Here is a 17,474-nt window from a genome sequence, read left to right as displayed (position 1 = left end):
GGCGCACCCCGCGCGCACGCCCGCTCCACTCGCTCGGCACTCCGCGCCCGCGGTCGAGCCCGCCACGCGCGCCTCGCCAGCCCGCCGGCCGTCCCCGCCGCCCCCGCCGCTCCCGGGCCCCGATGGACTGAATGAAGGCTGCCTACACCGCCTATCGATGCCTCACCAAAGACCTAGAAGGCTGCGCCATGAACCCGGAGCTGACAATGGAAAGTCTGGGCACTTTGCACGGGCCGGCAGGCGGCGGGAGCGGCGGGAGCGGTGGCGGGGGCGGCGGGGGCGGCGGCGGGGGTCCGGGGCATGAACAGGAGCTGCTGGCCAGCCCCAGCCCCCACCACGCGGGCCGCGGCGCCGCGGGTTCGCTGCGGGGCCCGCCGCCGCCGCCACCACCCACAGCGCACCAAGAGCTGGGCACCGCGGCGGCGGCGGCAGCGGCGGCGGCATCGCGCTCGGCCATGGTCACCAGCATGGCCTCGATCCTGGACGGCGGCGACTACCGGCCAGAGCTCTCCATCCCGCTGCACCACGCCATGAGCATGTCCTGCGACTCGTCCCCTCCTGGCATGGGCATGAGCAACACCTACACCACGCTGACACCGCTGCAGCCGCTGCCGCCCATCTCAACCGTGTCCGACAAGTTTCACCACCCGCACCCGCACCACCACCCGCACCATCACCACCACCACCACCACCACCAGCGCCTGTCGGGCAACGTCAGCGGCAGCTTCACACTCATGCGTGACGAGCGCGGGCTCCCAGCCATGAACAACCTCTACAGCCCCTACAAGGAGATGCCGGCAATGAGTCAGAGTCTGTCCCCGCTGGCCGCCACGCCGCTGGGCAACGGGCTGGGCGGTCTCCACAACGCGCAACAGAGCCTGCCCAACTATGGCCCTCCGGGCCATGACAAAATGCTCAGCCCCAACTTCGACGCGCATCACACTGCCATGCTGACGCGCAGCGAGCAGCACCTGTCCCGAGGCCTGGGCACCCCGCCCGCGGCCATGATGTCGCACCTCAACGGCCTGCACCACCCAGGCCACGCTCAATCGCACGGGCCGGTGCTGGCGCCCAGCCGCGAGCGGCCGCCTTCATCCTCGTCGGGCTCGCAGGTGGCCACGTCGGGCCAGCTGGAGGAGATCAACACCAAAGAGGTGGCGCAGCGTATCACCGCTGAGCTGAAGCGCTACAGCATCCCGCAGGCCATCTTCGCGCAGAGGGTGCTGTGCCGGTCTCAGGGGACACTCTCCGACCTGCTCCGGAATCCAAAACCATGGAGTAAACTCAAGTCTGGCAGGGAGACTTTCCGTAGGATGTGGAAGTGGCTTCAGGAGCCGGAGTTCCAGCGCATGTCCGCCTTGCGCCTGGCAGGTGAGCCCGGGGCCGTGGGGCCAGCAGTCGGGAGTACTCCTCTGAGCAGGGGCCGACCTGCTGGCTCGTCTCTTCGCCTGCTCCCCTTCTGTTTTCCCCGTGCACTTCCGTTTTACTTTTTCTTCTTCCATTTTTTTCTTTCACTTCTCCCATTTCCTTTCTACTGTTTTCTTTTCCTTCCTCCTTCCTCGCTCTGCCTTAGTTGCCATTGACCAAACACTCCCCCTCTTCTACACACACACACACACACACCCTTCATCCACCCTCTTTGCCTTGTGCCAACCTTTGGCCTCACTCTCGGACTTTTCCCAAACACTGGGAGGCCCGTGAGGGCTGCGCGCTGCCTGCTAGAAGCTCCTCTCTTTCCAGCATTCACACTAACCTGCCCTTATTCAAAAGCCTGTGTGCTTGAACTCTTTTTAGACTACACAACACCGTTTTCCAGGCTGCCAGTCTTGCTAGTGGCGAGAGCTGCAGTGCTTTACTCTTTAGAAGGGAGAAAGAGCTCTCCCTGGTCCTACATCCCACGTGAGACAAACTTCCTTAGTCTTTAGCGAGAGGCACTACCTTCCCTCTCCGGGGCACTGACGGCTGGGATGCTGTACCGCTTCCGGAGCCCATCCTGGCCTTGGCTTTGGTGCAGACCTTGTGACCGAACCTGACTCAAAAAGCCAGCTGTGGTCCGCGACAGTCCACGCCGACAGCAAGGGGTGCAGGGGTGAAGGCTGGAGCTATCCTGTTTACTGCTCTAGGAAGACGGAGGAGAGACTATGGAGAGCTCCCTGCCTGCTGGCCGGTCGCTCTAACCGTGCTCCCGGCGTCTCCAAGGGGTTCTGGGATTCCTGGAGAGACTGGGCGCTCGCACTCAAAGTACTGGGAAATTAAGATGCAGGTTAGTTAATGCAACTCGGTTGCGGGCTGCAGGCTCCGCCTTTGCATTAAGCGGGCTCTAGTTGTGCTGTTAGCGCCGCGACCGGGAGGGCTGGCGGATTGCGGGAGGGGACGGGTCGGCCCGCCGGTTACATTGTTCTGGAGCGGTCCCGGCTCTTTGTGCCTCCTCTAGCGGCCGAGCCGCGAGGTACAGCCCTCTATTGTTCTAGGAGCACAGAAACCTCTTGTGTGGGCGGCGGGTGCTGGAGCAAGAGCCAAAGACGCAGCAAGACTGAGATTGGCACGCAGTTGCGTGCTTTTGTGCGCACAACCCCCCGCGTGGTGTGCGTGGCCACTGCGTTGTCTGTGGACTGGTCCGTGGGCCCAGTGGGACAGTGCCGAGACCCCCTACAGAGTTGGACACACAATACCCTACTGCGAGTCGCCGAGGTTGGCGGCTTCTCTTGGACTGGGACTTTTCTCGGCATCTGCTGGCTAATGAGCCAACTAATTCGTGGTAGCAGTAATTTGCATAGCGCGAATAATGAGATGCACGCGGGCAAATTCCGGAGCTGAGAGCCCAGGCTCCAGTTCTGGTTCCCAAGGGCTTTCCTCCCCCCGCTGCGCCCCACTGGTGGGGTTGCATGTTGCCAGTGCCTGAAGGACAGCCAGTGTCCTTCTCCCCCTCTCGACCCCTCATCCCGGGGCTCGGAGGGGGGGCGTTTCCTCTGACAGCCTCCTCGAATCCCAGCCTGCACTAGGTCATCGTCCCTTCAGTGTTGATCTAAGGTAACTAAAACCGGCTCCCTCCCTCCAAATCGCTGGACACCGGACACTCATGGTTGCATTTTGAAATCTACTTTTTCTTCCTTCTTAATTTGACTCTGATTTTACCATTTTCTCTTGGTTTCTGGCAAAGATGAGGCCGTGCGTTGAGAGCGGCCGTGGGAGATGGACCCGGTCAGGTCTGTCCCAGCCTTTGTCGGGCGGCCCTCGCCGCGCCCCAGGCCTTCTCCGGCCGGCCTCCTGGGCACAGGGAGCCAGAAGGAAGTTGGCAGCTGGTCATAGGGGTACCGTTTGAGTCAGGATGACAGCTGTTCCACTCAGGCCCATCTCGGAGCGCTGCCGCCCCCTCATGCCTGTCGCGCAAAGGACACAGGGTTGTAAATACACGTGCCTGCTGCCTGAGCAGGTCTTGGAGGACGTGGAAAGCAAGGCTTGGGCGATTGGCGCCTTTCCGACTTTAAAGCTACTGCCAGCAGATCTGCCTGGAGGCAAATAGGGGCGCCTCGGGGGACCCTCGCCCTCACCTGCACATGCTGCGCAGGCAGGTCCAGTCCAGCAGCGGCAGCGGCAGCGAGGCCAGAGCCTGGAGCTGCTGGAAGGACCTCAGGAACCTCCTCAATGAGGACATCGCCTCCCGCTGTGAGTGGGAAGTGCCTGGGGATGGCGGGGTGCTGCTGTGGCTCAGGCATTCAAATGTGTCTGCTTTATTACCTGGGGTTTTAAAGGGACAAGAGCTTTGGCCTTTTTTTTTTTTATCTGGCCATTCTATCAGCAACTACAAGTGTGTGGAGAGGTCATTACATAGGAGGCCTTTCAGTTTGGGGCCAGTAGATCAGTCTCCTCAGACAGGAGCACAGAAGAGGGCTGGGAAGTAGGTATTACCTGCTGTGGAGCGCTGGGCCCGGGAGTGGAGGGAGAAGTTTTAGAACCAGGAGGACCTCCTGGGCCGAGAGACTGGTCAGAATCCCTGATGGAATGCCTAGTAGGGCCCAGGCCATTGTGGTCCAGGGGTGAGCCAGGTTCCTGGCGCGCACATCTAGCACTTCTCTTTCCCTCCACCTGTCTCCTTGTTTCACCTTGGGCCCGCTTGGGTCTGCCTGGGTCCGGCCAGAAGCCCAAGCCAAGGGTCTGAGTGGCCCAGCCTTAAGACACTCACAAACCTTGCTCTTAAGTGCCATGGGTGTCCATGGTGCAACCCAGTCAGGGAAGGACTGTCTGGGAGAGAAGACATCAGGGAAGCTCAGACTGCCCTGCATTAGATTTCAAAGAAATGATCTCCAAATGAACTGCATAGCACGAGAAGGGGGCAGCGAGTCCCAAGAGCTCCAGTGGGGCCTACTTGGCATCCTGTTCTCCAGCCTGGCCCCCACAGGTTATTAAAAACCTGGAGGGCCGGCTGAGAGGGCACATCCCCTGCGGGTTCAAGCACGCAGGCGTTTTGGCTTTGAGCGCAGGTATCCTCCGAAACAAGTGCAAATTCCAACACTGAGTGAAACCAGGCTGAATCTGAAGCACACCTGGAGGAGGAAGGCTTCTGTGACAGGGGTTGGTTTCTTCCAATGCCTGGAAGCCACCACTGAACATTTCCACCTCCCAGGAACCTCACTCTTTTTTGTCTTTTCTTTTCCTTCTTTTTATTTATTTATTTATTGGAAAGGTGGGTATACAAGGAGGAGGAGAGACAGAGAGGAAGATCTTCCATCCCAGGGTTCACTCGCCAAGCGGCCGCAACGGCTGGAACTGAGCCTATCAGGAGCCAGGAGCCAGGAGCTCTTCCAGGTCTCCCACGCAGGTGCAGGGTCCCAAGGCTTTTGACTGTCCTGGACTGCTTTCCCAGGCCACAAGCAGAGAGCTGTATGGGAAGCGGGGCCGCTGGGATTAGAACCAGCACCCATATGGAATCCCGGGTGCATGCAAGGCGAGGACTTTAACCACTATGGTATCGCGCTGGACCCAAACCTCACTCTTACAAAGGCCTGCCCGAGGCCTGCCTCCAGTTCCCACCTCTCCAGCTGGCTGAAAGCGCTTACCCGCTGGTCCAGACGTAGTCCTGAGCAGGAGTAGGGCACCACGTGCGTGCAAGACTCCTGCTAGACCAGGGAGGTCCTCGGCAACGCTAGAAACCGTGGTGCAGGGAGGAGACCTCCTTTAAGGTCCCTACTGCTGCCCCACCTCCCGGCTCAGCCCACCTGTCAGGTTGGTTTAGTTTAAGATCCCAGCCAGAGAGGCCAGAACACAACCAATTCAGGTACGGAACAGGCAGTATTTCCAGCCGCTGACTGGATGGATAATTAAAAAGCTTGCTATCCTACACATTACGTGCCGAATGCCTGGAGAACACCTTCCTAGCACTCTGGAAGGTGGGTGGGAGCGAGGCAAGGAGGCGGAACACAAGCGGGGTTGGGGGGAGTGAACCCAACACCGCCCGGGCCTCCTTGCGCCCCGGATGCGAGAAGCGGCCCATTTATTTTTATTCCAGGCTTTCCACCATGTGGTTATGTCACTTTCTCAAACAAATGTGTATATGGAGGGAGATCGATGCTGATAATGTTTAGAAGATTAAAAGAGCATTAATGCTGGCAACAATAACGCAAACGTGTGGACCCAGATTTCATTGATCTGGAACCTGATCCGGCGCGTTTCCAGTAAGCCCGACGGCCGGCGCGCTCCTTCCCAGCAGAGCGCTCGCCAGCGCCCGGGCTCCCCACGCGGCTGCCGTGCCGCGCCGCGCCGGGCGCTCCCCGCGCCAGACCGCAGCTCCTCTGCGGCGCAGTCCCGGCCCGCCCCTTCCTCCCGGGGGCTTTCTCCTTCCTCTCACAGGGCTAACTGCCTTCTGCCCATTCCCACAGAGCTTGTTCAGTTGCGTGCCCTCCCGGAGAGCTCCTTGGCGTGGCTCCCCTCGAAAATACGAAACCTGCGCCGGCTCCTTAGTCTTCCCAGCTCTCCTGTCCTTGGCCGTCACCGCTGGGCCCGGGTAGTCCAACTCCTGGCCCAAGGAGTTGCTCAGGGCAACTTTTTTTTTTTTCTCCTTTCGAAACCATCCTGGAAAGCCCCGGGAGTTTCGAATTTCGGTCTGGATAGGCGCTGGCGGCCAGGCCCAAGTCTGGAAATGAGGTGGTCAAAGATGCTTGGTAACCACGAAGCTTAATGATCCACAGAGTCGCTCCCATCCCTTCCGGTTCCCATACTCGTGGCTCTAAAGGCAGATGTGTAAGTCGAATAATCAAACGTATTCCCAGTGACAGAAGCTGGGCTGTACCGCTCACAAAAGCTTTGCGCTGGGCTCAGCAGGGAAGCTTCCTGAGCTTCCCCCCCCACCCCTGTTAGAGGGGGAAGGTGGAGGAGCGCGCCGGCCACGCCCACTCCCTTCCCACCCGCTGTGGAGTCTCCCTCTCCGTGGCCCGGTGGGGGGAGGAAAGGGCCTTCCACCTGCCAGTTGATGGCTGTGCTTCCTGAAAAAATGCTCGGGCAAAACGTATGGGAACAATGACAGAGCTGCAGCACCACTGGACTGGGATGAGAACTAAATCATCTAGGTTTTAAAACCTAAGTTCTCCAGTTGGAGAAAGCTAAACTTTTCCTTTAAGAGGAAGTCAAGCTGGGAGCAGAGGAGTATTTTCCTTCTTCCTCCAGAAACAATGAACAGACACAGGCAAAGGGAGAGCAAAATCTCTGGTACTTCTGTTTTCAGATGAGGCAGAGAGTGAGCTGGGGTGTCTCCTGTGACCCCAAGGGTCCTTCCTAAAGGAAGGGACCTTTGATCAACCACTTTGAATGCCAGTCACGAAGGATCTTGTGGACTCCTGAGAACTTGGAGCTGGCTCAGGTGGGCAGACTGAAAATAAGCACGGGAGTCTGGAAGATAAGTGGTCCCTTCCCCCACAGGACCCCAGAAAAAGCTCCTAGGCTCTAGGGTGTTGGGGGGAGAGAATGGACATTTGGAGCCCAAAGCAGGGCAGGGCTGTCTGTGTGTGGTGGGAGTAGGGCAGGGGCAAACTGCTGACTCCAGAACCTCCCCAGCGCTGCTGTGCCCTCCTGGTGAGCAGGGGTCTGCCCAGAGGCCACAGGCTGCTGCCCACTACCCTGGTTTTACATCCCCCAACTGAGGCGTGAGCCCTGAGGCAAGGAGCACTTGCCTCCTCTGCCTTCCAATCTGGGTTTCCTTTCAGAACCACATCTTGATGTGGCAGGAAGGCCCTCCTCCTGCCAGCCCCCCTGTCGGGTTCTCTGGCTTAAACACCCTGTGTCTCAAGGAAAATAAGAAGGGGCTGTAGAGTTCTCAAGAAGAAAGTTTGGGGCCCCACTACACCACCCTGGTGGCACAGCTGGCACAAAGTGTCCTCATGAAAAAGTGGTATCATGTAGGGAGACCCTAGGGAGAATGAAAAATCTCAAAGAGAAGCTGAGAGATTTCAGTTCTGGGTAGTAGCCAAGGGAAGGGAAGAGAGGAAGGCAAAAATAGAAATCACTGCCCGGGTGGCAGGCTCTGGGGAAGAGAACCAAGAGGGAGGCACCCTGGGGCCTTCAACTTCATCTCCAGGCTCTCTGGGCTGTGCGTGGCCCTGACTCTTTGAGGGCCCAACTGTTTCTTCCAATAAGCAGAATGTCACTTCATTAGTAAGAATCCCAGTGCTGTGATGTTAGGAGCTGAAAGCCTGCCTCAGCTAGCTCATCAAAGGGCAGGTGGTATCACTCCCAACTCCTCACCCAGTCCTTCCTCCTAACCAGCCTGCATGCCCTGGGAATGCCTTTTGGATTTTTAAACTTCATACAAGGCACTAACTTTAAAGTGTGTGTGTGTGTGTGTGTGTGTGTGTGTGTGTGTGTTTACAGAGAGGGAAAAAGGGAGGAAGTAGGGAAGTTAATGAGGTTGCCCACCCATCTGATGCTGTCTGGACAAGACCTGGAGGCAGGCTGTGGGCTATGCCGATGGACGAGTCTCACTTTGGGGAGCCAGATTCTTAGAAGCGGTGGTCATTTATCATGAGGAGCTGTCCCCCACAAACTGCCCCAGAGGGCAGGGGGACTGCGCTCCACCTTGGCGCCTCTCTCACCATTTGAGGATCCATTACTCTTTCTGCAGTGAGCAGACTTTGTTTGGGTTGGAAGCACACCTCCAGCGTAATTTAATCAGCATTGGACTTTGGCTCGTGTAATCAAATATACATATACTTTCTCCTGCAGGAAGAAAAATAATTTCTCTGTAACTGGTATTGACTTGAAGTCATGTAATCTCTGGAAAGCATCACATTTTTAAAGGGAAAGGCAAAATTAAGGGGAAAAGAACCCACAGTTGCTGTGCTTTGCCTTGTCCATTACAAAGAGCCAGTTACCAGCTAAGCGCGAGCAGAGGGAGCCTGCCTAGGGCCGGAGTGTTCACACTGCTCCAGCTGTAGCGTCTGACTGTAGTGTCTCCATTCTGTCTGTTTCTAAGATTGTTAATAGGCTGGCTGCCTCCCGGGATCCCAGCACCTGGGCCCAGCAAGCGGTGTGTTGGCATCCTTGAAGGAGCCCGTGCAGCACGCTGTTTTTCTGACGTTTGGGGGGCAGCAGCAGCTCCCTGAGTTCCAGCAGAGTCTGAGTGCGCAGCGGGCCGCTTCTTTTAAGGGTGACTGGCACCTGCTGCCAGGACTTCCCCAGAGCATCCCTCTAGAGCAAGCTTGGACTCCTACCCTCTCTCCCTCTAGACCAGGCTGCAGGCTTTGTCCAAGTTGAGTCTGTTAGGGAATCTGTTGTAAACACAGATCCATTGATTTGCATTTGTCAGAGAGTAAAGTTAAACCAGTGAAAAGAGAAGCCCTTACCCTTTTATGCAGGGCCAGGGAAACCTTTCATATTGATCCTATTGATCCAACCTTTCCCTTTAAGGAAACCACATAGTTAAAGACCCTCGTTCAATAGATTTACCCTTCGTGCTTGTGATATTCCTTTAAGTGTTCTCATCTAGGATAGCTGGGCATTAAGCCCGTACTCCAAACCAAACAAAAATGAAAAGGGGGTAGGGAAGGAGGGGGGGGGGGTCAGGAGGCAGAATTGTGGCAAGTGAAATTAAATCAAACTGAAATGTGTAATGACCCAGTTGGGGATGTGTTTCTCATTTTTTCTAACATGACATGAAGGGAAGAAGACAAAATTGGTGCATTTAGCATCTCTTGCCTCCCGCCCCCACAAAAATTGTTTATCTGCATAGAGTTAGCAGTGTTTCAGGAGCACTGTTTTATTTTATAAAATTATTTCCACCAAACCACTAACTTGGTACATTTAAGTCGGTTCACTTTCAAAGCAGTGATACTGCCAGAATAATTGCTTTGTTTTCCTTGTGGAAAATCAAGACTCTTTCCTTAGAAATGCAGCATTACATAATTAAGCAAACACTGACACCAAAGTCAGGAAGAGAAGGAGCTGGGAGTTGTGTGCGGTGATGGAGGTGTGTGGGCACTAGCTCAAGAGGAAGGTGTCACTGTGGCTTCAGGGCTCTGCAGCCACAACAGGAATTGCTGAATGTTGCTCAGGATCCCTCTGGATTGCAGATATGAAAATGAAAGTTCCCTCCGTCTCCAGAACTCTTGGCACCATTGCTTTTGTTTCTTCCTTGACCCTAATTTGCTCTGTAAATAACATCTATTTGTACTTTTTTTCCAACGTGGTACACAAGCTATTTCTAACTGGCTATCTCTTGGGCTGTTTTTTTGGACATTCATGTTTGTTCTATGTGATTGAAAAATATTAATGATTCCTTAGGTGAGCTAATGTATTTATCTGCTCAGCGAGTTCAAAGGGCAGAGTTCAGCTATGGTTCAGGTTAATTGAACAGGAAGCATTCAGCTCTCCAGGCTGTGTTGAACAAGGGACCAGTCCCTCAAAATATCACACTCAGCAAACATACAGTTTCACTGTCCTCATCCTGAAGTCTGATGTAAGAGGCTCAGATCAACTTGATTGCCTGTTTAAAAACCCAAAGCAAAGCACAGCAACTGCAGCAAAACCCCCGAGTTCCCCTCGGGGAAGAAGAGTTTTCTCATTGGCTAATTGCTTTATTGGTAGCACTGACCTGCAGAGCAGCTGCAGGGGCCTGGATGGAGGCTTAGGCCTCAGAATAATGTGCTCCATTAGAACAGGGCAAGGCAGTTTTTTGTTTACTCAATTGGGGCTCCCTGCAAAGTGCCATTAACCCCAGCCCGACTGTATGTGTGCTGCAGAAGCCAAAGGTCGCACCAGTCAGTCTGTCTGTAGGCACAGCCCGCTTTGCCCTGGTGGGAGGGAGGGGCAACCTGCGGGCATCATCCTCCCCAGACTGAGCCCAGCCCTGGGGGCCTCTTCCACAGCCTGGACCGCAGTGAGCAGTGGCACAGCACAATTTGTTTACATTTCCCAACTGCTGAATCATGTTATTGATGATTAAACAGTTTTGACCTGAGTACCATCAATCATATATACATATAAAAAAAAAAAAAACTCACTGACTCTTTGTTTTCTATTTATGTTCCCTTCATAATACTGCCCATCACAGCAAATAGAATTGTGCAAATTGTGCTTTTAGCACACATATAATAGCCTGAGTAAGTGCTTGGGTCAACAAGAAGACAACTCTCCCAGCCTGGTCGGGGAGTTACTCAGACAAAGTTTTAAGTGGCACCTGAGGCATAGTCACAGCTTGCACTGGCAACACCATGAACTACACTGCCACCTGCTGGGGGTCTTATAGAGGCTGTCTTTCTGCACTAACCCCTTCCTTCTCCAACATGGATGCAAGGTCCCAAGGTTTTAGGCTATCCTCTCTTTCCCAGGCCAGTAGCAGGGAGCTGGATTGGAAATGAAGCAGCCAGGACTAGAATTGGCACCCACTGGGATACTGGTGCCACAGGCAGAGCATTAGCCTAATGCACCACCACTCCAGCCCCACTTCTGCCTCTTCTAAATCTTTGCCACAGAGAAATCAGTTCAGCCTGTCTGAGGTGAGGCAATTCACCCACCCTGCACCATGAGGTAATGGTGTCCTGCTTATCTAGAAAGAACTTATGAAAGGAACAGCAGAGGAAGCAAAAAGTATCTGTGAGAGAGAAGAGGAAGTTGTACGTGGAAGAGGTATGGCTCAGTGGATGGTGTCAGGAGGATGGTGCCAACTGTCAAATGCTCTGAAAAGGTGAATTACTGCACACAGGAGAGAGTTCACCTCTACCAGGAGGACATGGAGGAAGAGATGCCAACACAGCAAGCTCCAGGTGGGCTTTGGAAAGTTCCCTGGGGAAAGAAAAAGCAGCCATTTTTTGCAATTGCAGAGAACTGAGCCAGTGAGCTAGAGTTAGAGCCAAACTGCGGAGCTCGCTGCAGCTCTGTGGGTAGCAGCTGGTTCCAGACTCGCCTCCCATCGATCACAGCTGGCAGCCCAGTGCCTGTGGGTGGGTCGCTGCCTCCGTGCCCCCCTACCCCGCGCGTGCTTCAGCACCACGAACAGCGCCACGGCCGCCCTTACATCCACTCCTGGCTGCGACCTGAGCCCACCGGTCCTCCACCTTGAAACCAGAAATGGGCGCTCTGCACAGAGTAGGGCGCGGATTTTCATCCAAGCTCCATGACTTCTTTGCCTCTCTGTAAGAGGTCAGGTACATAAAGGAAGAGGAAGCAGTGTCAGGAGTGGGGAAACAAAAGACGCAGATGCAGAGGGTTCTCAATGGGGTACATCTTCCTCCCCTATGCCTTCTGGAGGGCTGACACCAGGCACTGGCACCGACCTTTTCCCACCAGGCACTCTGCTTCATTTGCATTTTTATTTATGAGGAAAGAGGCAAGTGGTTCTTTCAGCCAATGATTAGCCATAACACGTATCCATGGGTTTTCAGTGAAACTTCCTTTGACTTCCCCAGAGTTGATTAAAATATAAACTTTTGCTTTCTTTCAAGGAATACTAGCTAAAGCTTGGCAATAGCTGAAGTGTTTCTCAAAGAGATGGGGCAGAGAAATGAGCAAATGTCCCCCCTTAAAAAGTCAAAAGTATGATAAATAAATGAGATTTTCTTCCTTGTGATGATTCATCTTTAAATTCCAAGTGGCTCTTATGGGAAAAGAGGGAAAATCTAGTCCCAAGCAAAACAATACTTGTAGAACATTCAGACCCCGTGGGGAGAGGAGACAATGAACTATGTGTCTAAATATCTAAAATTTTGCTCTAAAAATGAGCACAAATGTATCTGAATGAGATCTAAAAGCTGATTTTAAATCTATGTGACAAACTGGCTAAAATATCTCCTTCGAGTGGTACAGTATGCACATAATAGTTGTTGGGTTATGTTAACAAAACCCTTGTCCAGGAAATGTGGTTTTGATAGTGAGAATGTTTTGTAAAGCCCGTTTCATACGTGTCACTGCATCTTATTTAAATAAGACATTACATGCTGCACAGACTGAATCTATTTCCTTTCTAGTGAAAACCATACATGTTTTAAAAAGAGATTTCCACAGGACTGCAATGGGAACAGGATACATTCTATAGGATTCTTTTTTTACTCAAAAAACTAAAGTAAAATAACTATGCTTTTCTGAACCAGTGCCACAGAGCCCCAAATTTAGGAGTGGCATATCTTGCATGTAGCTGTCTCCTAATGTGTATCAGGGTTAAATTTCAAGGCACAAGAGTGAATTCTCTATTCACTCGCAGTGTCTAACTGCAGTCAAACTTCCTTTCTGTCTTTTAAAGAGGGAGACATCTCCCTGTTTTAAGGTCAAGCCCTTTCCCACATTTAGGGCCACAGTCTCCTAACTTCTCAGTATCCGCTCTCCCCCCTTACTGTACTTCCAGCTTTCTCTTCTGTGTTGGCATCTTCCTATTCATAATTTTAGTGGTTTTTTTCCCTGCAAAGATTTATTTATTTGAAAGGCAGCGAAGAAATATCTTGCATCCAGTGGCCACAATGGTTGGGGCTGGGCTAGGCCAAAGACAGGAGCCAGGAGTTTCTTTCTGGTCTCCCACATGGGTAGCAGGGACCCAAGCTGCTTTCCCAGGCCATTGACAGGGAGCTGGATCAGAACTGAAGCAACCAGAATTTGAACAGGCACCCCTATGGAATGACAGCATGGCAGGTGGCAGCTTAACCCACAATACCAAAGGCTGACCCTGCTTCAATCTTTTTCTAAAATACCCCCTACCTAGTGCCTGCTGTAGCTGCATCTCTTCTTCCCCTAATTTCTGGGGAGAGTTGCTATAACCCAGCATTGGAGTCCTAACCCTACCCAGGCTCAGCCCTGTAGCCCTGTTCTTGCTAGTGCCACTTTGTACAAAATTTGAGGGGCCTATGGTGTATTAGATAAAGCTGCTGCCTGTGGTGCCAGCATCCCATAAGGGTGCTACTTTGAATCCGGCTGACCCACTTCGGATCCAGCTCCCTGATGATGGCCTAGGAAAGCAGCAGGTGGCCCCTGTACCCACTTGAGAGAAGAATCTCCTGGCTTGGACTAGCCCAGTTCTACTGTTGTGGCCATCTGAAGAGTAAACCAACAAAGATTGATCTTTCTCTCTTTCTTACCTCCAACCCCTGCCCCATGTCACTCTGCTTTTAAAAAAAGTACACTGAAAAAATTATTTGAAAGGTAGAGTCTCAGTCTCTCTCTCTCTCTCTCTCTCTCTCTCTCTCTCTCTCTCTCACACACACACACACACACACACACACACACACATCCTCCATTTATTGATTTACTTCATAATGGCCACAACAGTCCAGGGGCATGGGCAGGAAGCTGGATGGGAAGTAGAATAACTGAGACTCCAACTCTGGTAAGGGATGCAGAATTGCAAAGAGCAGCTTAATAGTCTTAACACAACACTGGCTCCCCACTCCCACTGTTGAGGACTTTATAGCTAAATCCAGGCCATTGCACAACCCTGACCATGCTGTTGACCACTCTTTTCTCTATTTCTTCCCTTGATCTCTATACTCACTCATTTCTCTAGCCTCTTTCTTTACCTATCTAGCCCTGCATTCTGGCCCAGCTGATTTTGTTGTTTTCCCACTTGGCATACCCACTCTGGAAGATCTTCTCCATCTGGTCACCACCTCTTCTAAGTCTGTCCACAGCCCACCATCTGCCTCCTGAGTGCCAGGTCCCTGTTTCTTTTGCATGTGGACATCTTTGCCTGAAGGCTTTCACACCCAGTCCATCTCAAAGTGAACTTTATCACCTGCCCGCCATGCCCACCACTACCAATGAATCCCTTCTTTTACTCCATCATTTTATACAGAATCTGAAGCCAGAAATCAGAAAGTTCACACAGCCTCTTTTCTCATCAGTTAAGCATGTCAGCCAGGTGGCATATTCTTCCCAAGTATCTACTTTGTGCATCTTCTCTGCTCTTGCCTTAGCTGGGGCCATCCCCAACGTCAGCAACCTCCTGGCTGGTCTCCCTCTCACTGGTCTGGTCCTCTCTCATTTCCATGCTTAAGCTATTGTGATTTTTTTGGAACCCACATCTAACCACATTACACCCTCGTTTAAAACTCTTTGTTCTTTGTGGTTTAATTAACTTGAATTCAGTGTCAGGTCTTGGCTCAGGTGTTCCTGCCATAAGAAGTCTTCTCTGGTCTCCTAAATTGGTATCTCCTAGAACTACCACTCTTGTTTCACTTAGAGAATATAATGGGGATCACCTCATGACTTGTCAATGTCACCCTGTTAGATTAAATTTCAGCACACATACAGTAGCCAGTCAATGAGTATGTGTGCATAAATTAATGAACCTCTTTTCTGTGATGTGCTGCTTTCTGCTTCTTGTGGTCACCCCAATTAGTACCTGGCATTTGAAAAAGAATAGTCAATACTGATACATCTTTTAAGCAAAATATTTCCTATTTCACAATGTCAAGCTCTGATCAATATCATTTTTCTCCAAAGGTAAGACATGGCAGTGATGGATTAATTGTAAAGCTTTTTTTCCCCTTTGATTTTGCTGGATTTCAAAGGTCTAGAGTAGATAATCCTTATTTATCTTCACAATATGTTACTGTAGAATTAAGTCTCATTCAAAGCTTCCGAGCTGTGCCAATGAGATAGGGAATGGAAATGATGACCACTAGGCACCAAAGCAGGTCCTCATTTTACCTGCTGGCTCTAATCCCCAAAGGTGACCTGCTCTGACCAGGCCGTACTCCCTGCTGACCTGCTTCTTGAAGCACAGCCATATAGATGCACTATGGTCCTCCCACTTGGCATGCTTTTACCAGCCATCTCTCCAAGTCCCCTCTGTCCTTCCTGGCCATCTCCAGTCCTCCTTCCCTGAAATCTTATCAGGAAACTGTGGCCCATTCTTCCCTCTCCCTCTCCTGAACTCCCAGTGGCAACCTTCCATTTCAAAGTACACCACTGTTTCATTACTCTGCCCTCATACCTCTCTCCACAGCATTTTTGTATCTTCCTTTCCTGCAGCCCTGGGGGTAACATATTCTGTGCTTCTCACAACCACTAGTCCATAGCTGAACCCACAGGAGGGACTTTTTCAAGTGACTCAACTCTTGATTATACTTAGGAAATCTGATCAAATCAGTCACTCTGGGGGGAACGGATTATATATGTTTATTTGTTTCTGGCACTCCTTTCTAGCTTCTCCTCTTTAAAAAGGGGTATTTTTTTGTAAAGATTTATTTTTTATTGGAAAGTCAGATTTATAGAGAGAAGCATAATGAGAGAAGGATATTCATTCCATCCTCTGGTTCATTCCCCAAGTGGCCGCAATGGCTGGAGCTGCACTGATCCAAATCCAGGAGCCAGGACTTTCTTCCAGGTCACCACAAGGGTACGGGATCCCAAGGCTTTGAGCCATCCTCTTCTGCTTTCCCAGGCAACAGGCAGGGAGCTAGAAGGAAAGTGGAGCAGCCAGAGCATGAACCGGTGCCCATAGGGGATCCCGGTGCATGCAAGGCGAGGACTTTAGCCACCAGACTACTGTGCCAGGCCCAAAAAGGGTAGTATTTTTTATTATAGACATTGGGGCTCTTCAAAGAAATATTTGCGTATATGATCAAAAATGAGTTCCTGAGCTAACCTGAAACAAGACAGAAGCTTCGTAGCAGTGTTCAGGATGCCTTGATTAACAACAGGCTTTTCTGCCCCTCAGAGCTTAGGGACCCCTCCAATTACCTTCATTACCATAAACCAAATTTACATTTAAATGGTCACTACTCGATATTCTGCCAATTCTTACATTGTTATTGACTTAAATTTTGATATAAAGATAAGAAGTCAACATTTTTGTAAGCTTAACCTCTTTGTATCATTCACTTATCTTGTGGCCAGCAAGTACATAAAATTACTTGAAATTTTTGAGACCCTGTAGTTAAAAGCACTGGACTAAAATATGAAGCGGGGAGCTTTTTCCCTTTCAGTTTTACTTGGGTTTAAAGATTTAAGTAGACAGTTTTTAATTTACTTTTATAATATCCACATGAGATCGAGTGAGTAAAGATATTATTACCATTTCAACTTCAGAGAGAAACTAAGACAATCACTGTGTATCCTATGTGGAAAGTATTTCCTTGTGATATTTTCCATCTGATATTCAAACTACATAAATAACAAACTGAAGACCAAGTTTCTAGAAACAAAATTTAACGTGAAATTTAAATCCAGAATGAAACTTTTTTTCTCATAAGCCACACAAACTCAGGACCCAGATATTCTACTCCTTAGAGCTCTGGAAATCCCTAGATGAAGAACAACCCCACCTGAGATGAAGAAAGGACCTGGACCAAGAGGACCGGAAGCCTAACAGTATTGAGAATATTGTCTGTGTCAGACAAGATAGCACTGTGTGTTAGGGAGAAAGAAGGTGAAGAACCAATTTTATTGAGCATCTGTTACGTGCTGTGGGTCACTTGCCTAACTCAACCATAGTGCTGAGCCATGCACCATGCCACAATTCATGGCGTTGAACAAAAAACACTTATTTCTCACGTATTTTCAGGTTCCAGCAGATCTGGACTCCCAGCTGGGTTTGCCCATGCACCTGTCGGGCAACAAGGTTGATGATAAGTCTGTGGCGGGGGCTCTGCTCCTGGTGTCTTCCATCTTCTCCTAGGCATGGCTTTCTCTGGGCACTGGCAGAGGTATAAGGCACAAGCAGTCACATGCTCGGCAACATCCTACTGCTAAAGGAAGGACACAGAGTGAGCCCAGAGACAGAGTGGAATGGCTGTAAGCTCACAAAATAAGGGGCTTGGGTACAGAAGGGGCAAAGGAGTTGGCAGTATGGCACAGTGAGTTAAGCTGCCACTTCTGTCATCAGTGTCCCTTATCAGTTTGGGTCCCAGCTGCTCCACTTCTGATCCAACTTCCTGTTAATGTGCCTGGAAAGACAGTGAGTGATGTTCCAAGTGTTTGTGCCCTTGCCACTTACATGGGAGACGTGGAAGGAGTTCCTGTCCCCTGGCTTCTGCCTGGGCCAGTCATGGATCCTGCAGGCA

The 17,474-nt window shown here is 51.4% G+C and overlaps 1 protein-coding gene across 1 annotated transcript in view; it reads left to right on the top strand.

Moving 5' to 3' along the window:
- Positions 1 to 80: 80 nt before the first annotated feature.
- Positions 81 to 17,474, top strand: part of ONECUT2 (one cut homeobox 2) — a 37,407-nt gene continuing 20,013 nt past the window's right edge. The window contains exon 1 of the mRNA XM_004579474.4: positions 81 to 1,371. Coding sequence (XP_004579531.3) covers positions 132 to 1,371 — 1,240 coding nt within the window. The 5' untranslated portion in view covers positions 81 to 131. The remainder of the gene's footprint in view (positions 1,372 to 17,474) is intronic.

Source organism: Ochotona princeps, chromosome 18 (assembly GCF_030435755.1).
Source record: "Ochotona princeps isolate mOchPri1 chromosome 18, mOchPri1.hap1, whole genome shotgun sequence".
NCBI lineage: Eukaryota > Metazoa > Chordata > Mammalia > Lagomorpha > Ochotonidae > Ochotona > Ochotona princeps.
This window is presented reverse-complemented; position numbering and strand designations above follow the sequence as displayed.